This window comes from Schistocerca gregaria, chromosome 1 (genome assembly GCF_023897955.1).
Source record: "Schistocerca gregaria isolate iqSchGreg1 chromosome 1, iqSchGreg1.2, whole genome shotgun sequence".
Classification (NCBI taxonomy): domain Eukaryota; kingdom Metazoa; phylum Arthropoda; class Insecta; order Orthoptera; family Acrididae; genus Schistocerca; species Schistocerca gregaria.
Window position 1 is genome coordinate 413,432,256 of NC_064920.1, and position 27,991 is coordinate 413,460,246.

The 27,991-nt window shown below is 39.8% G+C and overlaps 1 protein-coding gene across 2 annotated transcripts in view; it reads right to left on the reverse strand.

Moving 5' to 3' along the window:
- Window positions 1-27,991, reverse strand: part of LOC126350104 (rotatin) — a 372,299-nt gene that overhangs the window by 83,769 nt on the left and 260,539 nt on the right. For both annotated transcript variants that reach the window (XM_050002488.1, XM_050002487.1), the window contains 3 exons: window positions 20,259-20,472; window positions 14,314-14,470; window positions 10,705-10,901 (listed from right to left, as the gene is read on the reverse strand). In XM_050002488.1, the coding sequence (XP_049858445.1) occupies window positions 10,705-10,901; window positions 14,314-14,470; window positions 20,259-20,472 (568 nt within the window). The remainder of the gene's footprint in view (window positions 1-10,704; window positions 10,902-14,313; window positions 14,471-20,258; window positions 20,473-27,991) is intronic.

Consider the following 27,991-nt stretch of genomic DNA (forward strand, 5'->3'; position numbering starts at 1 on the left):
TTACACCAACATATAAATCATGTCTAACACAGAAAACACACCACACCTTTCAAACAATCCTTGCAAACAAGTGTGACTGATTCTTCACCATTTGCCATTCCATAGGGGTTGCTAAGGTTTTCTTTGGGGACCTCAAGGGTGAAGGTGGGAATGTCCATTCTGTAGGAGACAATTTAACACCATACCTCCTCCGGCTTCTCACTTAAGTACCGGCGAGGTAGGGATCCTGGGGAAGGGAGTTAGGAAGGTTTTCCTGTCTTTGGGGCTATCTTCTCTCTCTTCTTCGATCTTAGCAACCATTTCTATTTTTTCCTTCCTTACTTCTCTTTTGAGTACCTGCCTATTTTTCCCTCTTTCCATATTCATCTACTTCTGTCACAGAAGTCCTTCATATTCTCCGTGGTTTCCAATAACCTACAACTTATCTTCAGATAAGAAGGCCGAAGAGTCAGGCTGCAGAAACACACATCCTCATACACACACAGATATACGAGTACGCAAACAATGAAACTACTACCTAGAAACCTCTCAAGAGGTACGAACCATCAAGTGTTGTACAGGGAAGGTATGTGTACATCGGGAAATATGGACACGTTGTTTATTGTGACAGTTCTACATCGCTTGTATATATGAGAACTATGATGATTTCATATCACATATATACATAGTATAGAAAAAGTATAATGATTTTACGAGTATACATAAGAAGGAGGCATGAGTAATGAAGGAGAATGCAAGTCAGATTAGGGTTAATTATGATGCTTAATTAAGTAAAGTCAGTGTAGCAAATACTCTGATGGAGTGATGAGTCATACAGTAGTGGGACTTGATTATTAGGTGTAGAGATTGTATCTACTAAGGATTACAGAAGTTGATAAGTAGAAGAGGACTCTAGGGTATTAAAAGAAGCATTAAAAAGTGAGTGTGTTGTGTTAAATAGATTTTTATTTTTTCCTGAAAATATTTAATTGTAGTGTACATAAAATGTATACTAGGGCAATGAAACATGATTTCTACTCATAAAGGAAAAGGGGGGCGTAACCGGCATTTGCTAAGGATATAGGGCAGGCATACTTGCATAGAGATAGGACGACCTGTGGCCTGATGAAAAGGGATTTGTTATGAAGGGGTATATCTACCGGAACGGTTGGAGGAAGTGTACTCATGGGGTCAACCCACATGTAAGGTATAGGTACTGATCCTAGGGGAAAAGGACAGTATCGTGGAAGAAGTCACACATTTTGTAGGAATTGTTCTGGTGAGTTTGAATTCTATATTCCACTAGCATTATTATGTTTTATGTGAGTTACAAGTGTCGAGAAGAACACTTTCATTTGCCCAGAGTTCCTCCAGACTACAAACAGTCTATAATTAATGAGACTATTATGTACTAAAGAAACAGTACAAGAGTAAAATACTAAAGTATCATGAACACCTGCAGCTTATGATTGGAAACCAAAGGTTTAGGTCCCATGACTCCTAGATATAAAAGAATTAACTCCAACATTGAGTGAAATACTCCCATTTTATAATCAAAGTAATATGAAAAAAGAAAGGCTAAATAGTAAATAAAAGGGTTATGCACCATTCATAAAAAAATGTGGAATACATAATAAGTATGTATAAAATATCGCGTGTTCGAGGTGAAGGGAGGGATATGTAGTGCTTCGAGAATTTCTGCGTAAATTCTAGAACCTCTCGTCCTTCTACTATCTCGGACACACGATATTTTTAAAATAAATGTGAGCATGTACATACAGCGTGACACATGTTTGTGTGCGAGGGCTGGAAAGGAGTCACGAGCACAAGGTAGATGCGAGAGTTGAATGGAATCGACAAGTGTTTGCCGCTCACGCCACAAAAGTCGTATTGGAAGAACAAGGAGTGTTTATGTATCTTACGGCTTTTTATATCGTTGACTATTGTAACAAGAAAAAAGATGAACAGATGAAAAATTGTTAATTGCACTTCACGTGTTGGACTTGCTGGAAGCAAGACATGTTCATAAATTATGTGGTTGTAAAAACTATGCTATTGCAAATGTCTTTCATTGAGTCTAATGCTAGACGAATCAGTTGACTTGCAAACATTCGGAAATTTATGCGAGAAGTGGTGAATTTGTTCTCTGTGGATGTTGAAATATACCAAGACTAAATTAAAAGTATTCTGCGAGTATCCACTTATCTCATGAGTACAGAGAGAGAGAGAGAGAAAGAGAGAGAGAGAGAGAGAGAGAGAGAGAGAGAGAGAGAGAGAGTCCGTTAATCAACAGTACTCTTCGGAGTAGAAGTTTTTGGAGATCGACGTAGCCAGCTATCCAGAGAAGAAGATCGTCTGTGCAGATCAAGTAACGCAACCAATGTAAGAGGGGTGTGAATTTTGTAATCCAACTTCACATCACTTCTTATCGTCAAACATCGTTAGAAGATCTATGGCAAAGCATGGCAATGCTGACACCCTTTCTCACCTTCCGATTGGCCCTGACTCTGATTTTGATTCCTCTGTTGCATCTTATTGGCAGATCAATGTGCAGGACTCTGAATCGCTGCAATCTTTTCCAACGAATTACAGAAAAATTGCACAGACCACAGAAGTAGACGCTGACCTGAAGATTTTGTTGCATTACATTTGAACTTCTTGGCCTCACTCATTGAACACTATTAACAACTCAGTGGTGCACCGATACTTTGCTCGTCAGCATAACCTTTCAGTACAACAAGGTGTAATTGTAGTATAATCTGCCAGTGGACAATTGCATGTGCTCATTCCCACAGTGTTGCAAAAGGATTTGTTACTACTGCTTCGCCACGGACATTGGGGAATTGTTCGCACTACACAGTTAGCACACCGGCATTGTACTTGGCAGGGCATGGATGCCCACTTGAACAGATCATGTCACAGTGCCACATATTTGCGGAAAACCAATCCATTCTCAGCTTGGCCTAAAACTCAATTGCCACGGCAATGAGTGCACAGTCTTTCCAGGACCATTCTGGAACACTCGTTGGCTCATAGTGGTAGAATCTCTTAGCAAGTTTCCACTTGTTTTGCCTATGAACTCTACCATGTCATGTAGCACCATTCAAGTGTCCTCAATTTTTTGCAATGAAAAATTACCTGTAGTCACTGTTATAGACAACGGACCTCGTTCACGTCACATGAACAGTTTTGTGACTGAAGTAGCGTTCGTCATCTAACAAGTGCTCCATTTCACCCCCTGCCAGAAGCGGAATGCTTTGTTTGCACTTTTAAACAACAGATGGCCATGCTTCACACCTCTCACACACAGGAACAGGTGCTGCCAACTCTTTCTCACCTCCTACAGCTCCCATCCATGCCATGTACCATCAAAGGTGGAACTTCTGCATGCCTGCCGCCATCAGATGCTGCTTCACTTGCTCCACCCACTGCAGAATTTGGCGCCACCAATGGTCCGTAAGTACACATTGCACCACGTGATCTTGTTCTTTACAGGGTTTTTGGCTGCCATCAGCACTGGGAGTAAGGTGAGATCCAGAAATGCACTGGCACATATATGTATCTAATTGCAGGTCCCGATGGTTTTTTCAGCACTATCATCAGAATCAAATTCGCATTTGTCGTTTGCCTCCAGTACATGACAACGGAGTGGCTTTTTTTGGAGGGGGGGGGGGGGGGGGGGGAGAATGTGGTGGCATACACCTCCTCCAGCACACCAGTTGGCACTAGGAGCTAGGAATGACTGTGATGAGAGAAGATCAAGACATGCCTCCAGGCTATGCAGCTATAACGCCTCCTGGGCAGCATGCATATTGGCCGCTGCTGATCTCCGAGCTAATCTCAGTACGTCGCATTGAGACTCACTTTGTATTGCACTTCAATATGTTGCACAGTGCTCCAGTCTTCCACAGTGATAGTCATCACCTCGCACCTTAGCTAGCTGTGAGGGATTGTTAGTCATTGTATATAGTTGTGATATGGACATGGACAAGATTCAAGAACTGGTATATGTAATCTGATTTAACAGACTTCAGATTGAACATCACTGAAGTTAAGTACTCCATTGGTTCCAGTAATAAAGTGTATTTTAACCATGTGTGCATTTTGTGTTGAAGTGAGTGGAAACTGGCCACGAACAGATCATACCACCCTCTCTTTATCCAGGCATTACAAGAGGACACAGCCACAACATTACCTCGATTAATTCTATCTTTTAAGCACCTAGACTAATGAGCAATAATCAATCACTCAAACAAGGGTGTTCTAAGTCACCTATTATGTGGCTGAATTATGTTTCACTAGGACATTTCCAACCACTCTCAGTCTGGCACCTGCCTTTTCAACAACTATTTTCATGTTCCTCCTCCTCTTCAGATATATCTGAAGAGGATACATACTCCTACATATTTTACAGTTTTTACCGTTTAAGGCTGGGCCTCAGCCTTAAGTCATCCCCTTCAAAAGAAATGGGACCATAATGAAATCAATATCTAAATCTACATACATATTCCCCAAGCCACCATACAGTGCACGGTAGGAGGTACCTTGTACCATTACTTGTAATTCCTTTTCCTGTTCCACTTGCGAAGGGACTGAGGGAAAAAATGACTGCCTGTGTACCTAACTAGGAGCTCAAATTTTTCTTGTCTTGTCCTTGCAGACTTTCCATAAAATGTACATTGGCAGCAGTAGAATCTTTCTGCACTCAGATGCTGGTTCTTTAAATGTTCTCAATAGTGTATTGCAATGTCATCTTCCCTCAAGGGTTTCCCATTTCAGTTCATGGAGAAATTCTGTAGTACCTATAACAAATCTAGAAGAATGCCCTGGTATTGCTTTGATGATTTTTTAAAATCTGATCTGGAGGTGATTGCGAACACTTGGACAGTATTTAAGAATGGGTCACAGTATTCTACATGCAGTCTCCTTTAGAGATGAGTTATGCTTTCTTATAATTTCTCCAAAAAATCAAAGTCAACCCTAGTATCGACCTTATGTGCCCATTCAATTTCACATCACTTTACAATGTTACATATAGGTATTTAATCAAAACACTGTATTCAAACATTACAGGGTTGTTTTTCCTTATCATTGGTATTAATCACATTTTTCTATGTTTAGAACAAGTTGCCATTCATCTCACCAAATAGAAATCCTGTCTTAGCAATCCTGTATCCACTTACAGTCACTCAACCACAACATTCTCCCGTGCATTACAGCATAATCAGCAGTCGCAGCTTACTGATCTCGCGATGTCATTTTGTTTATGTATAGGGGGATAGAGAGTAGTCCTGTCACACAACCATGGCGCACTACTTATGATACCCTTGTCTCCGATGAACACTTGCCATCCACAACAAAGTACCAGGTTCTAGTACTTAGTAAATCTTAGAGTCACTCTCGTATCTGGGAACTTATCCTGTACACACAGACCTTCCTTAACAGTCTGCACTTGGGCACTGTGTCAAATGCCTTTCGAAAATCTGTCTTTTGTCCTTTCTATGTAGTTCGCAGGATACTGCATGAGAAAAGGGCAAGCTGAATTTTGCATGAGCAATGCTACCTAAATCTGTTTTGATTTGTGCAGAGATGCTTTTCTGTCTAAAGGTAATTTATTAAATTTGAAATTACAATATCCTCCATAATTCTGCAGCAAAACCATGTTAAAGATATTAGTCTCTAGTTTTAAGAAGCAGTTGTTACTTTGAGTTGTTTGTGACTTTGCACTTTGTGAAAGATTCACAATAAATGCAAGATAAGTAATGGGCCAATGCCAAAGAGTACTCACTGTAAAACTGAATATGGATTGCCTCTGGACTTGGCACTTGCTTGTTTTAAACTCCTTTAGTTGCTTCTGAATGTCAGGGATGCTTATTTCTATGTTCTCCATATGGGAGTTTATGTGATAGTCAAACGATGGTGTCTGTGCAAGCATCCTGCATGAGTATTTTAAGCATCAGCTTTCCTTTTACTGTCTTATATTGCCACACCAGTCTGGTTGACAAGTGACTTTGTGTGACTTAAGAGATTTTATATATGACCAGAATTTTCTTTATTCTCAGCAAAATCTTTTGATGGTATATAATGGTGGAAGTTGTATGCTTCATGCATCATGCTTTTAAAGACACATGAATTTGTAGTAACTTTTTCCTGTCATCACTTCCGCATTCTTTTTTGAACAGTGTGTGCAACAATCTCTGTATCCTCAGCATTTACCGATTTTTGATACTAAACCACCGTAGGCCTTCACATCCTTAATCCACTTACTTGGCACATACTCTCCACAGCACGATTTGCAATCAGTTTCAACATTAACTATAATTTCTATGTGCATAAACTTGGATCTAAATAATGTCCATTATTGTCTAAGTAGGATGACAACAACTGCTTATCTGCTTTTTTCAGCATAAAAACTGTTCTAGGTTTTACTGAATTTATTAATAATTGTTGGCACGATTACTTCATGACCACTAATTCCTGTCTCTATACAGTAGATGGTGTGGTATGGGTTCATGAGAGTCACAAGCTACTTGATGACAGCATAATCCCTTCATCAGTTTTCAACAGCTCATATTAGTAGCTTATGCCCACATCTGGCCTTGGAGATGAGGTGGGTATCAACGCACGGATCTCGGCAGTTAAATATGAAGGTGTCTGTAGCTACTATGCCCAGTGCAGCCCGGTCACAGTGTGACCTTGTGTGGTAAGCATTCCCAGGCAGCAGCAGAACTGTGTCACGAAGTGGTGTGACAGACTGGCACGGCCAGCTAGAGTGCGTGACATGCTGGCAGCCTGTCCAAGTGTGGTGGCTGACAGGAATACAGGTGCCTTCGGAACAAAATTTGGTCTGCTGGCTGGCTGCTAGCATCTGATATATGTGGACACCCAGTAGCACAGTGGTTACAAGGGCCTCAGTTCGACCCTCGACCCATCAACAATGCAGCTGAATCTCCTGTCCTGCAGTCCTATCAGGATGGCAGTGGAGCAGTAGCAACTTCATGGTGGAAGCCAACATTGTGCTGGACACCAAATCCATGAACTGCCTGGTTGGACACCCAGTATTTATGCACAAATCGTGTATACCACATGCTAGAGAGTGCATGGATTTGGTAACTAACTGGGCACTGACCGGAGTGGGCACTGATACCCAGCAAGTGTCGTGGCATAATGCTGTGCCAGTGTATTGCGGAATGTGTTGTTTTTATGGCATCAGACCCACTTGCCTAAATTTTGTCATTACAATACTGACAAAGGTGATAAGGGCAGGACTGTGTGTAGCTACGAGGTCTAAAATATTTCCCTTATGTTTGAGTTGACTATCTGCTTAAGACGGTTTTCAGAAAAGTGTTCAGAACAACTTCACAAGACAGTCTAATTAATTCATAGACTTCCCAATCAAGTTGTCAGCAATAAATGTGACATGATCATGATACTTCTGCACTACTGAGCATAGAGTTTCTCTGAATGATTCTGAAATTGTTCCAGTAGATCAGATGAATGATAAAAACTTATATTAATTAACTTGAGTTCACTTAAGCAGGTTAGTTGCATCCATATAACTTCATAATCAGACTCAATTTTGACCCTGATAAGAGACAATATTTATGTGAAATGCAATGAAAACTTCTTCTCCTATGGCATCTAACATGCCTTTTTGATATATCTTCTATGATCTGTCAAACATTTTGGGGCTTTCCACTTTGGGTATCATCTAGTTGTCTGTTCCAAATATAATTTGTACACAACAGCTTTCCTGGAGGGCAGTAAATTCAGTGACTTTATTGTGAATGCTTTGGCAGTTTTCTGTTGAACTTTTGACATCCGGAGTGTCTTTGCTTTGTGATCTGATTTTTCTCTCTGTGTACCAACCGATGACCATTCATCAGAGGACCTCAAACCATTGCCTATCCTAAAAAGCCTTCATGAACACTTCACAAGTATCTTGCTACCCAAGCAACTGCTTCCTCTGTGTAGTGCACTTTTGACCTATCAGGAGGAATCTTACAATTCTCTGCCCCACAAAGCAGGTCCATAAAGCTGCAGCCAAGACTGTCACAAAATCGATGGAACCTCTGGCTGAATCTTTCCAGTTGACTCCTAACCAAAGGACCCACATCAATTCTGGGTACAATACTGCAAATTGTAAGCTCTGCTTGCAACCCACAAGTGAGGCTAACATTGTTCACCACCAGCTGTATGAACCGAGTACAGCCACAGAACACAACTGACAGGTGTTATATGTGCTAACATGAGCCACAATTTGATGATGACTGCACCTGCACCCTTGATAACCACACCTTCACAATTTGGATGAGGCCTCCCGGCAAATGACTAAGGGTGCATTGGACTTTTTTCCTCATGTGACGCTTTACTTGGTCTAGCCATAGCTTAACACAATCTTGTAAATCATTAGCATGTTGCCACATATTTCAAAAAGGAAGTGTACTTTAATTGTGAAACTAACTCTAATCTCTCTCTTTCAAGCCTTATTTCTGCTTGACATGTATTAATTTCATACTCTCTATCTTGGTTTATTGGCATTTCTTTCTATTTCTTATCACCTTTGGATTGATACAAAAGTCTTTATTTTCTTCTCCTCCTCATCCTTGTTACTGTGGAGGCTTCTCATATTTTACAGGAAACTGATGATATATGAGTTTCCTGTCTTGTACCTGATAACGCTCCTACAGCTGTATGCACTTCCTGAAGTCTCACTGTCTTAGACCTGTAATGGTATGTCTGTAAAGCCAGGACTAGGTCAATATGTGTGTGTGTGTTTTAGCAAGCTCCGAAAAAGACATGAAAATTTAGCAAAATTTTTACTTTTGTTTATGTGAATGCTAGCTGTTCAATGTCTTAACTATACGTTGTTAGCTTTCTTTTCACATTACTGACATCACATGTTTCATGATCATAAACATATAACTGCCTTCTTCATTGCAGTATGATGTTTCTTTTGAGGAAATCATACATTTTAAGTATTTGTGCGTTAGTCATGTTACTGAATGTGTTTTTACTGAAATTCGTGTGAAATGTACCAATGCAATAGCCAAATTGATGAGTATAACTACTTGCATGTTTCAGTCACTCTCAACTCCTCCTCTCGTACATATAACCATATCTCAACTATTGTATTTATCATCAAACATTTCTGCTGAATGTGACTGCCCCTGCAAGTGCTCAGAATCTGATTTACTGATGTATGAAAGTATTAAAAGTTTAGGCTGAGTAAAGTGTGAGTCTAAAAGTGAGACTGAGAGTTCCAGCTCAGTGAAAAAGATATGCCTGTAACACTCAAAGTTTAGGAACTTGTACGGATTACCAGTACATGTACTACGCTGTTATTGTTGTTTCTGTCTAAAATCCCCCAACACACACCAACAAGACGAAAAATTATGACCATCTGCTGAACGGCACATTTAGGACAATACAGCAGTGATTCCATGTGGGATTGATTCAATGAGTCCATGGTAGGTTTCCAGAGGTATGTGGCACCAGATGTCTAAATTACAGGTCAGTTGTTTGTGGGCACACAGCTGGCACCAAATAGCAGCCAAGATGTTTTTCATCAGGTTCAGATCACACAAATTTGAAGGTCAAGACATCAGTCTTAGTTCACTATTCAACTCCTCAAACCACTACAGGCCCAGAGACTTGGTTAGTTAATCTGCTGGAAGATTCCATTGGTGATGAAAAGACATCACATATAAAAGGATGCATGCAGTTCACAGTGATGTTTACGTAGTCCACAGCTATCATGTTGCCTTCGATTACTACCCCATCTTCCATGGAGACAGAGATGAGCATCTCCCATAGCATAATACCATCCCCATCAGCCTGTACCCATGCTGTGGTGCTTGTTTCAAGCAGCTTTTTGCTTGAATGATCATGTATCTGGACATAACCACCAACCTGGTGTAACAAGAAATTTGATTCGTCTGACCAGGTGGCAGATTTTCATTGATCCACAATCCAATCTCGATGATCATGTGTTCACTGCTATTGCAATTGACGATGTCATTGTTGTCCCTGTGTGTATATGCAGGGCTTATCTGCTGTGGAGCCCCTGTTAAACAATATATGATGAAAGGTGTGCTCCAAACACTTGTGCTTGTACCAGCATTACAATGTACTCTGTTGTCAGATCTGGCACTGGTTTACTGAATGAAAGCCTCTGACATCCACGTTCTGCAATGACGCTTGGACATATAATACCTTGTCATCTACTCAATATTTCTTTGTCCTTCAATGACTTTCTGTAGATATTATGGCAGTAGGTCTTGGACAGCCAACTAGCTTCATCACTTCCAAAGTACTTGTTATCAAGTGTTGGGTTATAACATACTGTCCTTGGTCAAAGTTGCTTATGACAGTGGATTTCTCAATTTGTGGCCCAGATCATTGTAAGAATGATTCCTCCTTCATCTCTGTTTTGCTTATATAGTTCCATTACCAGATAACATGTCCACAACACCACCAGGTGGCATTCTGCCTTACAGTGGACGGTAATCATAATGTTTTGACTCATCAGTGTTGCTTTTTTTTTCATGCTAAAAACTGTTGCACACAACAGGTGAAACTACACAAAACATGTACACGATACAATCTGAAAGTTCTTTATCTACAGAGCTTTGAAGAAGAGGAAGATGAAGAAGAAAGAAGGGAGGGAGGGAGAAAGAAAAGAGGGAGAGAACGAATTCAAGTAAAGAAAAATATGTCACTTACAGTATGCACTGGGATTCAGAAGACCAATTAAAGTGTTTATACAGCCATGTGTATGCACAGCGACATCATGGCTGCTGGAATTGAGTGATACACATGTTGATAACACAGTGCACACTGCTGTGTACATCTCCAAAACATCTCTGTACAGTGTTTTATTCCACTGATAATCTCCACATGCTGGTACATCACTGATGCTCCTAAAAAGAATTACTGCATTTTAAATACAAAACTTGATAGAAGAAATGAAAACATATGGAGTGTACTTCAAATTCAAATTTTTACATTTTGTGTCTAATTTTCACAACTAAATTCTACTACGAAAGCTGATGAAAATAAGGGAAAAAAAACATGACATAGAATGAGTGTATCTAAAATACGTTTTTACTGCAGAATATAATTTGTGAGCTTTTGGAGCCAGTGACTCCTTCTTCTGTCAGAAGAGTTGGAGGGGAAGGAAGAGGGGAGAAGGAAAAGGACTGGAGAGGTTTATGGAAAGGAGTACAGTTCAGAAAAGTCACCCAGAACCCCGGGTCAGGGGAGACTTATCAGACAGGATGAGAAGGAACTGAGTCTTTCCTTCAAATCCTGTTTGGTAAGTCTCCCTTGACCCGGGGTTCTGGGTGACTTTTCTGAACTGTACTCCTTTCCCTAAACCTCTCCAGTCCTTTTCCTTCAACCCTCTTCCTACCCATCCAACTCTTCCACCAAAAGCAGTGGCTCCAAAAGCTTGTAAAAGTTAATTCCTTTGTGTGTGTGTGTGTGTGTGTGTGTGTGTGTGTGTGTGTGTTTGTATGTGTGTGTGTTTGTATGTATTCCCCAGCTGCCACTTGGTGAGTAGATATTTTATCAACCCATTTAAATTGTATTATCAATAATTGATTCTTTTCATTGTTAGAATATAGTTGTGTATGATTAACAGATATGGAAAACCTCTATTTAAAAGGGTCTGTAATTAAATGAATGTTCTGGTGCAATAACCAAGTAAGTCATGTTTACATAATTTCAAGTCAAACACAAAAAACAGTGCAAAAATTGGGAAAAAATGCAAACAAACTTTTTATTATGATATTAATTGACTTTTTAAATATTGCACTTGCCTCTCACTTACAAAAAACAACTTTTTTTTAGTATGATGTTAAATAAATAAACAAACAACTAAAGAAACAATAAATATTAGCATTTCACATGAACTGTATGTAGTGTCTGTAACAATTCTCTTACAGACCAAATTACAATAAAATTACATGTCTCAAGCTGCACATAATTTTGGCAAGCTTGGTTACATGTTTATATTTCTGAGGTTTAATTGGTATAGGTGCTTTTAATTGGCAGAGGCGCTTTGTAAAGTTTTTCATCAGGAAAAGTCAATGTAGTTGAGGCTTACTGAATAACAAAATCATTATGGTTAAGTTGTGATCATGATGTACTACCATGAAGTACATGATTGTGTGCAGTGGAGTACTCAAAGAAACTGTGATCTGATATAGTAAACTTCTTGTTATGAGCACTCTTAACGTTAGACTGGAAAAGCTTTCTGAGATGGGACAAGAAGTCTAAACAAATGGATCTTGTATAGCATCAACCATAGTGAACTCCTTGGGTGTATTTCACAAGCCAGAATCTACCTACTGTTTGGTGCAATGACAAGGCAATCCAGGAACATGTCTGATTCTTGTCCCAAACACCTGACATCTACAAATCCAGTGCCTACATTATTCTCAATTGGTCCCATATACAAGTCTCATTCTTGCACCAGATGATTGAGCAATATTCATACTAAGCAATAGTAGTAAATGCTTATTTTCAGCCAGATGCGGACATATCAGGTTATTGCAGCAATGCCTTCAATTAAAGATTTTTTTCCGTACAGCACCTACCTTTACTAATTTATTCAGAAGTGTGTTACTGACCTTGTAAAATTCTGTACCAAGCCAAACAAAATTGAAGTCAGTAACATCAAATATTTAGGAGCTACTGATTTTTTATATGTAAGGAAAAAGGAGGACAGAACAATGTGAGGAAGGAAAGGTGATTCACTGCAACAGAGAGAGAGAGAGAGAGAGAGAGAGAGAGAGAGAGAGAGAGAGAGAGAGAGACAGTGTTTTTGTGTCATTTCTGGAAGCAAATCAAATGGACAATTCAAACACTTCATTCTGAGTTTTTACTGAGAGCCTACGAAGTTATAAATCCTATTACTTGTACCTTACCAAGAGCTGACAGTGATGAGTACTTTTTAAAGTCCACTTCATTATCTATAGTTTGAGCCTACCGATAAAATGAAAACAAATTGTAAAATGCGGCAGATCAGATACTGTTGTAAAATGAAAAATCTAAATTCAAATCAGAGGGGATAAGGTGTTTAAAAAATTTAAAAAAAATAATAAAAAAAACCATTTACTCGTCTTTAAAGCAGTGTTGTATCAAGTAGCAATAAAGCTTCATTTTGGTCAATAAATAGTGTCAAACTTGCTTAAATAATAGGCTCATCAGGCTCTATGGCATACACCAATTACCCTGCATCAGTTTTTCTGATAAAATAAGAATCATGTTGCCATTATCCTGGTACAAGCCTTCAGGGGCTTGTGTATCAATTTTCTTATTTAAAAAACAAACAAGGCAGGCACAATCACACAAATCACAGACGAGCCTTGGCACCTTTGTTGATAGACTTCATTCAATAGCTTACAATATCTAGCAGTCTTTTTTTCAGTGTGCTTGTTTGCCACTCAACACCTATTCTATGTGGTAATAGCAGTCTATTCTTTACATATAATTTTGCTGCTTATATTACTGAGCAGCTTCTTATTTCACCTCAGAAGGTGTGCCAAACCTCTTTACTACAAAAAAAATCTGAAAGGTTCAACAGGAATCGAATCCGTAGCTTCTGCATTAGCAGACACTAATTCTAGCCACCAGACCATGGAGACAGCCTAGTTTTGTAATATTCTTCTCATTTAAAAATTATGAAAAGGACAGACTGCTACTCACCATAAATATGATTCGTTCTCTTCCAGTTTGTGGAATACTTATTCAACATTTTTATCACAGTTGCGTGAACAGGTTTTGCACATATGTTGTTCTGTTTTCTATTAAACAAGCCTCATCTGGTTCATAAATGTGGTTTCTAACAAAATGGGCAGTATGTATCTTCCATGTCGTAAAAATGCATATAAATTCAACTGATGCTGATAACTACATCCCTCACACAAATGCTGAAGAAGAAATTGAGGTAGGAATGACATAATAAGAAAGTGTTCAAGTCAGGAGCCTGATTTTCATTCATAGAGAGCGGAAAGAGAGAGAGAGAGAGAGAGAGAGAGAGAGAGAGAGAGAGAGGAGAGGTGAAGGAAGAATTTACAGGCAGCAAAAGATGTATAATATTTTGGCCATTGTTTCACGACAAAGGAAGTACAAGTATAAACTTCTAAAAGCAGAAAATCTGCCATATATAATTTAATATCCAGTGCTAGTGTTACATTCAAAAGTGTACTACACTTATAAATATGCAACTCAGCACCCAACCAATAACTATGGTTCCATAAAGGCTAACAAAACTAAATCCATTACAAATAACACTAAAATATTTGAATAAGGCCGTTGAATATTTACCTCAATAAAATTCGTATAAGTCCCCAATGGTTAATTTCGCACAAAGTTTCCTCTGGATTTATTGTCACTATGTTCAGTATGAACCAACACAATGACTTGACTAGACCAGGTGTTGTGAGCAAATGAGGCTCATTGCCATCTGAACAACTACTTGATCCTGGAATAATATATACAACAAAATAATAGTTTAACTATCAATAATTACAATTCTCAAAATATTACGTACAGGGTGCCCATAAAAGAATGTCCTGGTTTCAATGATGTATTATACCAGCTTAATTGAGACAATTTACAACAAATTATACTTCAAATTGAAGGTAATGTAGTTTTTCTTACAAATTTCCATATGTACACCTTGAGTTATATGGCGCACATCCAAACTAAAACCCAATTTTTCTCACACTTCACTTAACAAGTCGGGAGTGACACAAGCAATAGTCTCTTGCACACTGTGTCTCAACTCCAGAAAATCATTAGGTAGTGGTGAAACATAGAAACAATCTTTGATAGAACAACAAAGAAAAAAATTGCATGGCATGAGGTCAGGTGAACATTGTGAGTTAACGATCATTGTGCTCTCATTTAAATATATGGCTGAAAAAGTCAGCCTACAGGAATTGTGAAACATAACCCGTCGTGCAGGACCACGTGCCACAGAGGGTACAGATTCACCACGAGATCGGGAAATTCACAGCTGTCTATTGTCACAGGAAAACCCATGAGAAGTCGTTTGTGGCCAAGGAGACGCAGTAGGTGTTAAATATGGCAGACCTAAGATCAGCTACAAAGGGAACAATTTGTGGAAACTATTTAATTATGTGGTGATGCAGGGAATGAAGCCACAGTAATTTCAATCTGCCATCCTCCATAAATTTTCGTGGGGATCAAAATAAAACTTGAATACTGATCATATCTATAATAGTATAGGATTTACTGTTAAAGTGAAATTAACAAGTTTTGTATATCAAAGACCTGAATGATAAAATCTGAATGCTTTGGTTGATCTTAATGACTGACATTTCATATAGAAGGGAATCATTAAAATGATAACCATTGTAAATATCAACTCTGTAACTTTATTTATTTTAAAAGATATAGTAAATTTAAATTATCAGTATTTCCAGTTAAGCATCAGATCAACATTTCCTCCACACAAAACACACTGAGCAATGACAGCATGACGCCTTACTGACTCATTAGGTAATAGAATATTTGTTGTAAAGGAGACTGAGGTGGAGCTGAATTTGGTGGAGTTCAGATGGTATAGAAAATTCTAAAGAGATACTAACCAGTGTAATGATTATAGTGATGAAGGTGATGATGTTTCAAGTGATATTGTTATGACGAAAGTTATTATGGAGGTTAATAAGGGCGGTGTAGCATTAGTCTCATCAGCTCTTGCTGAATCTGTGTGTGTACTGGCACAGATCGGTGAATTATTTTTGAAGGAAGATAGTAATGATGTTTTATGTGTTTAACTTATGTAAGTTGAGGCTGCTAGTACTAATATTTCAGAGGAAGAAATCTGTGCATATCCTTCTACTAATGGAGGTGAAGCCGATCTATGGATAGTGAATGTTTGTTTGAGAATGAAAGTGGACCTGAATTTAATGTGTGATCTGCAATTAATGTGGCACAGGAGCGTATAGGAGAGGAAAAGGTATTATGCTCATGTTCAAATCTTATGTTATGTAATGGCAGAGGATGGTGAAACTATGGGCAGTTCTTATATTGGAGATTTGTCAACAGAAGTAAATGAGGATTTATGTAGCGAGTTGTATGATATATCAGTGGCCGTTGAAAGTGCTGTTTGTGAGGGTGTTTGTAATGACATGGATATAAAAATTAATGCTTTATTTCATGATAATGATGTAGCTACTAATGTCAATAATTTTAAGGGAGAATACAGTTAGATTCTAATATAGAAAGTGATATCTGGACAGAATGGTATCTTAAGGAGAAATGTGATTTTACTGTAACTGATTGACGATGGTACGGTAGAACATTATGATCGTTATTTTCTCCTTTGTGGACTTGAGAAAATTTTAAGGTAGTGAGAGGCCTAGAAGAGAGAATAAAAGGAATTGGGGCGAAAGAAGCATTTAATGAATTATTTTAGGACGAATATGAAACTGAGGGGTGGATCAAACAGGATATGTGTACTCTAGAGATGGAAGAGAAGGGACGAGATATAGAAAATGATTTATTGAGGAAACAGTATTTGGAGTGAAAAGAAATGATTAATGTTCAGCCTATCATTGAAATTAAACTAAATGACAAAAAAGTAGACGCACTGCTCGATTCTGGACATAATGTGTCAGCAATGTCGAAAGGATTTGTACACAGGGTAAAGAATAAGAAATTAGTAGATGAGGTACTGGCAGAGGTAAAGCTGTGAGGACGGGGTGTGAGTCGTGCTTGGGTAGCTCAGTTGGTAGAGCACTTGTCCGCGAAAGGCAAAGGTCCCGAGTTCGAGTCCCGGTCCGGCACACAGTTTTAATCTGCCAGGAAGTTTCAGAAATTAGTATTATTACCTGTAAATAGTGTAAAAATCAAAACGGCAGTTGGCTCTTTAAGTATGCCCGTAAGTCAAGAAGTGCTCTTTGAATTCAAGAGTGAGTAGAATCATTTTAGTATAGGATGCTTTGTAGTGAATGGACTTGTAAAAGATGTGGTGCTGGGAACAAATTTCTTATGTAAATATAAAACTTCACTTCACTGCACGGGAAGATGCTTGGATTTTGGAATTGAGGGTGAAGAAAGGAAAGTAAAATTTAAGAATCTTCTGATGGAGAACAACCAGATTACGCACACCATAATTACACATGGTTGGGATGAAGAGAAAAATATGTGCGACAAGGTTGGAGGCGTAATTTGCAATGTGAGTGTTTCCGGTGCACTTTTCACCTTGAGTTGCTAACAATTTTGAGGGCAGTACACCATAAAACAGTCCCGTCTCATCAGCACTGAACATGTATTTAAGGTCACAATTCACAATTAAGTTGGACAGTATTGTCTTCCATCCTGTTGCTAGACTTTCCTGCTCATCCTTAGCTTACCCACACACTTCATTTCCACATCACATTGTGCCTAGCTTTGAAACTGTCCAGCCATCTTGTGGATGCCTTAAACTCCATAATTCCAAGTTCTTTAGTGACTCTCAGAGGCTCACTCTGCAACATGCATCCAGATAAAGGAAAGATTTTTGACCGCATACTTACGAACCATTCCAACACTAATTCATTAATTTGATCATTGCCGGTCTTCTTTGCCTTTCTTTTTATCTGCCCATTCTCTTTCATCCATTCGTCCCAAATCTTATCCTAGTTTCTTAAATTCTCATAAATTTGTGTTTTACTGCATATGAAACACGACATAATTTTGCGCACAGAGAGTTTGTCTTTCTCGCTTGTCTTGATTACATTAATCTTTTCATTCAGTGTTAGCGACACATACCGTTTGTTCAACATCATGTTACTGTATCTCTTAAAAGTGCTACAGTACTAGTCAACTGAAACTGACAGAAAATGGTGACCTTGCTGGGCAAAACCATCATTTAATGGAACAATACCCATCTCCTTCATTGTGCACATTGCAGCAGAATGTTTGTAGCTGCGCAACAATGTTCCTGTATGTGCTGGCGTGCGTCAATAATGAGGAAAACAAGAAAGCCGGCAAAAACAGCGCTGATGAATGAACCGTTTCCTTTGATGTACTGTACCAACACTGAGCATAATTTATTCATTGTTGCACAGAGCGGTGCAGTTTTAGGTGCACACCAGCAGCGGTGTGCTGCGCTGGACCTCTTTTCTTGGTTTTGTGTGTTAAAAGTAACGTCCTTGTAGAGTTGTGAATAACTAATGAAGTAATACAGTAGTACTGTATAGGCTCTTTTCCACTTTATGCAGTGAATTATTAAGTGTGTTCTAAGATTTGCTTTCCATTTCCATGTTAGGTAAGTTTTGCTTTATACAAAAAATCAGCATATAAAAGTGCGCTGAATGCGTCAGGATTGAAATACTTGTACAGTTTGGGCAGATTTCTGAATTATACACACGCCAATCTGAGCAAGTTTTACAGTACCTGCTAAACAAAGGAATGTACAATTTGGAATATCAAGAATATTGTGAAAATTATAGGTTGCTACCCGTATTAAAGATGACATGCTGAGTTGCAGACAGGCAGTATGAAAAGACTGTTACACTTTAGCTTCTGGCGAAAGACTTCTTCAGAAAAGAAAACACACACACACACATTTACACAAGTAAGCAAACCTTACACATGACTGCAATCTCCATCCGCTGTAGCCACAATGAAACAGTCATGTTGAGCAGAAGCAGCAATCCAGAATGAGTCGGGAAAGTAGTAGTAGTAGTAGTAGTAGTAGTAGAGGGGGGGTTTTAGGCACACGACAGCAAGGTCTTCAGCGGGGAGGGATAGCAGGAGTACGGGGGGTGGGGGGAGGGAAACTGCTGTCTGGAGAAGCATGCAGAGACTGATAGCAACAGGACAAGGCAGCCAGGTCCTCATCAAGCGACTCTGGGGGAGGGACGGGGGATACGGGAAGTGGAAAAGGAGAAGAGGGGAAAAGAGAAGGAGGAAAAAAAGAGGGGTGCATTGCTAGAGAACAGTGCACAATGAGGGTGAGGAGACATGAAACGGGATAAGACGATAGGACAGAGGGGTTGGCGGGGGGCGGGGAGGGTAGGGGAAGTGTTGGGTGGGTGGGTGGGTGGGTGGGTGGGTGGTGGTGGTGGTGGTGTTGGATGTGGGGTATCTTATTGTAGATGGAAGTCCGGATAATTTTGGGAGTGGAGAATGTGCTGTAAGGATGACTCCCATCTGCACAGTTAATAAAAGCTGATGCTAGAGAGAAGAATCCAGATGGGCCAGGTTGCAAAGCAGGTTAATTGAGGATATCTTTATGATCCCGACTCAGGTCCATAACACTGTATACCCATTCCTTCACAACCTCAATGCCTTCTCTACCCTTCGCAACACTTGATCCTTCTCAACCCTATCCTTCCTGGACACTTACCTCCACCTCTCTGATGGTTCCGTGCACACCCCTGTCCACATTATACCCACCAACGATATCTACATTTCGACAGCTTTCATGCCAAAAAAATCTCTCCCATACAGCTTGACTAGCCAGGGATGACGTATCTGTTGACAAGACCTTTCTTTCTCAGTATGCTTTCTCAGTTTGCTCACAAAGACCTTCACCGACAGGCACTAGCCTCAGACAGTCCGTCTTATCTCACCACATACTGCCAATCCTCCCAACAACAGCAAGAACCAGCATCACCCAATAACACTCTGGAATGAAACAACTCTACCATATCCTTTATCACTGCTTTTCCATGAAATGAGAGACAACCTAATCAAGATCCTTCCCATCCCTCTTAAAGTGGTTTTCCATCTCCCAACCAATCTCCACATCCTAATCCATTGCTATGCCATTCCCAATCCCTTGCCAAGGGGGTCATATCCTTGTGGAAGACCCAAGTGCAAGACCTGCCCAATCCACCAACCCAGCACTTCCTATTCGAGTCCTGACACAGGATTATCTTAACCCCACCAGAAGCCAGGCCACATATGAAAGTAGTCATCTTTTATACCAGCTAGTCCAATAGGATGAACGGCCACTGCCAAACTGTGGCTAAAAGCAATAGGGGACCACCCTGTGCTGAATGTAGTGTGGTTGATTTCAATTGGCTGCTTCATAACACAGGTTATCTCAATCCTTCCCTCCATCACCAGCTGTTCTGAATTGCACAGATGGAAGATCTCAAAATTATCCTGGCTTCAACCTATGCAGTGTCCCCCCTCCCACTCTTTGTCCAACAATTTCCATCCCCTCTGTCATATCATCTCCTTTAATTCCAAATTAATAATACAATACATATGTGAAATGGAATAATTAACACTGAATTGTCACTGACCTTCTGCCAATGGTGTACCTCCATATATCATCAGGTAATGGCCAAAGAGGTGGTTAGAACCAGAAACATCCTGTTGCTGATATGCCTCGACTGGTGCTGGAACATATCCTCCTGGAGTAATTTTGTCACCACAAAACAGTCTGGATATTACAATTCCTGCTTCCCTATAGAAGTTATTTTCCTTAAGCAGTTCTAGCATACTAGATACTGCATCCTATCAATAGACAACATACATGCTCAGTTAGGAGAAGCAAATTAAAATACAGTATGAAAGATGTCAAGAACATGTTCTGGAACAAAATCTACATAATCCTTGCAACTTACCACAAGATAAGGTAACACGTTAGACATAACATCAGTAGACAATCACAAAATTACAGAGACTAGGCATACTGCCTAAGGGGAGCACAGTGATTAATATAAATAAATTTATTTTGTTGCATTTTCAGGCTCAGGGCACACAAACAATATCTTAACTGGTTTCAACTTCAACTTGTGCAATTTATGTCGGTAGGTGGGCAGCATGTGAACTGCTTCTAATATCATCTTATGATGACCTTCTAAGAACTTCAACCTGGTCATGATACTTTTTGTGTGACTTGAGGCTGAAAAACATAATAAAAGAATTTCAATTTCATTTTTCAACAGCAGCTGCTACAGTATTCATTCCTTTCTAAACCAATACATGACTGTTTAAAATTTTCTATTACTTTTATTTATTTATTGTACTATTACAATAAAAAACAACAAAATCTTGAAATGATTATTTGTTGACCATGTAAACTAAAATAAAGTACTTCAGTATATTACAAAACAAAATCATGAGATGATCATTTGTTGACAGTGTAAACTAAAATAAAATAAAAATAAATAAAATCTTTAAACAACAATGTAAAGTGTTTCTTTTAAAATCGACTGCGAAAAAGAAAATGTTGTTCTTTGAAAATGTGTAATTCTATTTTCTTCCTTGCAGTCAGTTTCAACTATGACAGCAAGGCATGTAAATCATTAGACAAATTGTTTCCCACACATATATTCATTTTTTTTTACATATAATTTAACACAAAAATTGTATGCACAGCTATGTGCTGTTTTGTTTGCTTCCTCACGGCAGATTTTAGCAGAATACAGGAAAGTTGAACTTATAGCTTAGGGGCTCATGATCTGGAAAGTATTATGGAATCTGAACAGTCTGACTTTTTTTTAATCCTACTCATTCGCAGATTAAAACTATGTAGAATACTGTCCTCACAGACCCAGCAGTTGGAGAGGTCTCTCTCATGCCTCCATATAAATGATTCCAATAGATTTAGTCCAGTCATTTTAAGCAACTACATCCTAATGAAGGTTCTATTAATATATATACCCAATTCCCATACATATTTAGCAATTGCAAAGCATTCCCAAGTTTGCTAGTGCAGTTATAAAAATGTACATAACAGTGAAAATTTTTTGAGCACTATATTCCCGTTTTAAAGAGCTAATGAAATTAACTCTCCATGAAGAAATCTTGCATGTAACAACGTAAGTTTTCCTAAGATACAACTTCTGTTTCTTATTAAAACTCTAAGTTAAAACCTGAGAATCAACTATAGCTGTGCATCTTAAGATAAAATGTACATCATTTTTATTGCATTAAAAAAAGTGTGATCCATTGAAAAGTTTACAGTCCGATTTTTATTTATGAAGATTGTGGAAAACCATTTTAAAAGGCAATTGTTCAGTGCACTGCCTGAAACTGCTTTAGCACATATTGGGAAAACGTTGTGTAAGTGTTGTATAAAGGAGTGTATCAATGCTGGGAAGATGTATCTGGGTATCAAAAGGGCCAAAGAGCTCATCCCCAAATTGAATGTCTTACTTAAGGGGACTGATGGAACAGCCAACATGGATTGCAATTGGAAACTGCACCTATGGTTCAAACACTACTCCAGCCTCTTCTGGGATCTGGAAAACATAACCCCAAAGGCAACAGGAGAAATTTCTCAACTGTCAACTTCCCACAAGATGTTTGGTGCATCCTCCTTGTTACTTCCCAAAGTCATATTCAGCACAACAAATATGGACATCCAACTACCCAGTACAACTGACAGGAAACTTTACTACATCTTGTTACTCAGATCCGAGAGCTATCATGATGAGGACTTAATGTAAGCAACTTCTTATTCAAATGCAGAACTTCAGCTCTTACACAAGAGGATGTTCGAAGTCTTATGGACAAATTTCCTGTTGCATGCAAGCTCTTACTTATGTCTCTGAATGTAAAGAAGACTGTGATCATGGCACAAGCATACATGGATATGCCTATCATAAGATTGGATGGCTCTCTGTTGAATGTAGTCGACAAATTATGCTACCTTGGATTGGTAGTGTCAGAAGATCTCTCTCTGGATGACAAAATAAATGCGAGAATTGGGAAGGCAGCAAATACTTTCAGGAAGCTCCACACAAGAGTGTGGAAAAACACACATCTTATGGTGACGACAAAAACACTCTATCAGGCATGTGCGCTGAGCTCCCTTCTGTATGGTGCTGAGACCTGGGCATCAAATGCTAAACTAGAATGTAAGTTCAACACCTTTTGCCTGTGGTGCTTAAGAAACTTTCTAGATGTAACATGAAGTGACCATGTAACACCTTAAATGGCTATGATGCTTACATCATATGGACCATTTCTGTTTTCCCTGACACATGCTACTTAGTGAGACAGCATTTGCTAAGAGACTGCCTCAAATGAGCACTTTGCTTTAAAGATTGGTGCCAAGCAAGATATCAATGTATTTACGAGGGTTGTCCAGAAAGGAGGTTCTGATTGGTTGCGAAATGGACACCACGGTGAAAATCTGATTTAGCTTTGCACGGATGTGTTGAGTAGTGTCTCTAGTATGACTGTCGATTGCATCAAGATGCTCTTTTCAGTTGTGAGCACACTGTGAGCGAGTAAAGGTCCCTAGAACAACAATGACTCCCGCCAAGTACGAGGGCCCACTGAGATGCTTCGCCTTAATGAATGCAGCCCACCTAACACAACCGCCATGCACTTCCTTCTTCATGGCAATTCTCAGCTGCACCCTGCAGGAGCAGTGAAGACTCTCCTGCAGCCTTTTCGATGGGAAGTGTTTGATAAGCCACAACACAGCCCTAATTGGCTCGTCCATAATAATCATCTCTGTTCACATGAAACACTAGATACAAAGACACCACTTGGGTGCAAGCTACGCACTATAGACCAGCATAGAAAATTATCAGAAAGCACAAGCAGCTGCCTTCTATGACAATGGGGTTGGAAATTTGGTATAACGCTCCGACAAATGTCTAAGTCGGAGCGGTGATAGTGTAGAGAAGTATCAGGAAGGTGTAGCTAACTCTTGCAAATAAAATGTTTCTGATTTTCACTGTGGTTTCCATTTAGCGACCAATCGGAACTTACTTTCTAGAGTACCCTTGTAATATCGACTGCAACATATGACAAATTGGAGGAGCTCCCTTAATACCACAACAGATAGAGGAAACTTGTTAAGAACAGTAGCAAGTTCCACGACAGTGTTTGGATCAACAGCTTAACTGTGAAATGACCATGTGGACAAGGACTTACAGCTTATATCTCTATCTAATACCATTATGAATCCGACCAGCTCTATCTAATACCATTAGGAATCAGACCAGCCAAGTCATTAATGAAAGCAATTTTCCAGAAATGAGGTGGCTACCATGGTACTGGTTGATTATTACTTTTTTTTACACAATACCATGAATGGTTTAGAGCTTTTATTTGTTCACACATGTTTCAATGGTAAAAAGAAGAGTTTGAAACATTGGACAATCTAGCCCCACATCGTCAAAATGTAAAGCAAAGGCACTAAGAGACACATTGATGATGATCTAATTTATAAAGTATTACACTATTGTGGATACAATAAAGTGCATAATTAAATTGAAAAGTCTGTTCACTGTTCCCAGATTCTTTTCAGGCTTGTTCCTTGTACTGCACACAAAAGATAAGACTGAGTTTTTGGCTGAAAAATTACATGGAACACACATAATTTGAGATGCATGAATGCTATTCTATGCATAGTTTTGGAAACAGCTTCAACAATACTGAGGACAAGAGAAAAAGAAATAGACTGAATTTGTCTAGATAATCACTTCTCCAACTGTGTGTAGAAAAGTGTTGAAAAATATTTTAGAATTCTCTGTGCCTTAAGAGATACTGCTTTTAAATCCCTTATGGCTGATATCCAAGAATACAACGCCCATAAATCTTACCAATTCCACAATGCTAAGAGCTGTTAGTGTAATTTTCAGGAACAGTGATGTCTAAATGTGATGTGGATGTTGAAGGTTCTAAGGTTATCAATATTGTCACCTTCCCTTTCCAGAATGTTCCTACTTTTCTGGTAGTTAGAGTACCTATGGTGTTGTGGTAGGTTACAGAAAAAGTTGATGTCTTTTCCTATGATGTACGTAATCCCTAAAACTTATATCAGAATTAGTAATAATTTGTAAAAAAGTGCACAGAAATGGTATTGTATTATTTGTACCTCTGCATATACTGAGTAATTGTAAAAAATATTTCACAATTTAATATATTTCTCAGAAGTTTAAAGATTATTTCAAATGTGACAAAGAATTTGGTCATTTCTGTAATGCAATCTTAAGATGATAAAAGTGATACCTAGTTAGGGAAGAAACGCTGAATGGTGAAAATTTCTCGGGTATTCAGCCAGGTAGTGTCATCCAAAAGACACGATATTTAAGTAAGCCGACTTCTTGCCATCTCCAGGCATTCTGGGAGTCTGATTGACCTCTGATGGATGCCAGCTTTATACAATCACCACTCCTCTCCCACATCCCCCACCTAGGCGCTTCCAAACAGTCCACTGCTGGTGGTGGGGGAAGGGCGGCGCTGGGTTGTGGGGTAAGTGCAGTGACCTGCGACAGATCATGGGCCACAGTTCTTCTGCAGCCACGGCACCTTCCTGAACTCTTGCTGAACAATGTTTCTTCTTCTTCAAGTGTCTTTATTGTAATCATACTCAAAGCTGGATGCCAGGCCTTGCTTAACTGGAAACCGCTGTCTTTATTTATTAGTTCGCCATGCAGCTGGATTTCCATTGCCTCTTTGAGGATACAGTCCCAGAAGGTGTTCGATTGCTGTAACACCTTTGTGCCATTGTAGCTCATGTCATGTCCATGTGAGATGCAGTGCTCTGCCATGGAGTACTCGGTCGGCTGTGTGTTGTCTGTGTGATGTTTATGTCCACTACATCTCTCCTGTACGGTCCAGATGTTCTGGCCTACATACACTTTCCCCCACTGGCAAGGGATGCTGTAAACTCCCAGTTTCCAGAGTCCTAAGTAGTCCTTGACTGATCCTAATAATGTTTTTGTTTTGGATGGAGGGCGAAACACGCACTTGACATTGTATTTTCTGAGTATTTGGCCAATCTTTGCCAATGTGTTCCCGACATATGGTATAATCGCCGTCGCAACCTGTTTGTCTTCGTTCTCGGAAGGCTGTGGTTTCGGCTTCTTCGGTCTTAAGGGGCATTTCATCTGCCGGTTGTTAAAACTGTTGGTGCAGAACATGGCCTGCAAGTGCTGCAATTCAACTGCTAGGCTCTCACAGTCCGAGATTTCGCATCCTCTGTGCACCAGTGGGCTCAGAACAACCTCTCGCTGTGAAGGAACATGACAGCTGGAGGCGTACAGGTACAAATCTGTATGTGTCAGCTTACAGTAGATTGTAAACTTGATATTCTGGTGCAGCACAAAGTCTTGGAAGCATTGTTGCCCTTGCAGCCAGACTACTAATGTATCATCTACATATCAAAAAAATCAAGATAGCTTGTAGATTGCCGACTAGAGAGCTGCTTCTTCAAAAAGCCTCCACAAACATATTGGCCACTACTAATGATAGTGGACAGCCCGTCGCTACTCCATTTGTTTGTTCACAGTAGTTCCCATCGAACAGAAAGTATGTTGACGTATCTACGAATTTGAAAACTTTCATTACTGTTGATCCGAAGTTTTCTAATATGAGACTTAGGGAATCTCTTATAGGTACCCTAGTACAGAGGGATGCCACATTAAAGCTCACCCAGAGGTCTTCTCGACCCATTCAGAAGTTCTGGATCTGCTGGATGAAATGCGCGGACTTTCTGATGTGGTGCAGGCATTTGCCCACAATGGGACAGAGCAACATCAGATGTTTTGCTAATTCTTATGTTGGTGCTCCATAAAGTCTAGGAGGTGCAGCTACTCATGAACGAAGTTTCTTCAGCATCTTCTTATCTTCAAAGGTGTGCTGGAGAAGCTCAATAGTCTTCCTTTTCACTCTGTTGGTAGGATCACCTTTGATTCTCTGGTAGGTGTCATCTTCTAATAGGTCGTACAATTTTTGTTTGTATACATTACATGGCAGTAGGACTGTGCAATTCCCTTTATGCTGATGTTGATGCTCAGTCCCTTTGTGGGCAAATGTCAGCACCACATCAGAAACTCTGTGCATTTCACCCAGCAGCTCAGAACTTGCGACTGGGCCAAGATGGCCTCATGGTGAGCTTTTACCCGGTATCCCTCTTTACTAGGGTACCTTTAAGAGATTCCCTATGCATCATAGGAGAAAAATTCGGCCAACAGTAACGTAAGTTTTCAAATTCGTAATTATGTCAATATACATTCTGTCCAATGGGAACTACTATGGACAAACAGATGGAGTAGCGATGGGCTGTCCACTATCCACAGTATTGGCCAATATGTTTATGGAGGCTTTTGGAGAAGAAGCTCTCTAGTTGGCAGTCTACAAGCCCTCTTGCTTTTTTCGAAATGTAGACGACACATTCGTAATCAGGCCGTACAGATGAAGACAAGCCGGTTGCAATGGCTACTATACCATATTTTGGGAACACGTCGGCAAAGATCAGCAGAATACTCAGACAATACAATGTCAAGTGCGTGTTTCGCCATCCATCAAAAACATAAACATTATTAGGACGACTTAGGACTTTAGAAACCGGGAGTTTACAGCATCCCTTGGCAGTTCGGGAAAATGTATGTAGGCCAGACCATGCGGACAGTACAGGAGAGATTTAGTGAACATAAACAGCACACAGACAACGCACAACCGACCAAGTATTCCACGGCAGAGCACTGCATCTCACATGGACATGACATGAACTACAATGGCACAAAGGTGTTACAGCAATCGAACACCTTCTAGGACTGTATCCTCAAAGAGGCAGTGTAGATCTGGCCGCATGATGAACTAATAAATAAAGACAGCAGTTAACAGTAAAGCAAGGCCTGGGATCCAGCTTTGACAATGATTCAAACACGAGAGTCTACACAGAAATCCACTCCTGTCAGGACACTTGAAGAAGAAGGTAAAGCATTGTTACCACGATGGCAGAGTACCGTAAGTGGCTGTGGCCGTGGAAGGGCTTTGGCCCACGATCTGTTGCGGGGTGCCGCACTTCCCCCATCCACCCAGCGGCACTCTTACGTCACCACCAGCCACGGACTGTTCGGAAGTGCCCAGACGGAGGATGCGGGAGAGGGGTGGACATTATATAAAGCCGGCATCCATCAGAGATCAATCAGATTCCAAGAATGCCTGAAGATGGCAAGAAGTCTACTTGCCAAAATATTGCCAAAATATTGCGCCTTTTAGACGACGCCAAGAATGCCTGAAGATGGCAAGAAGTCTGCTTGCCAAAATATCGTGCCTTTTG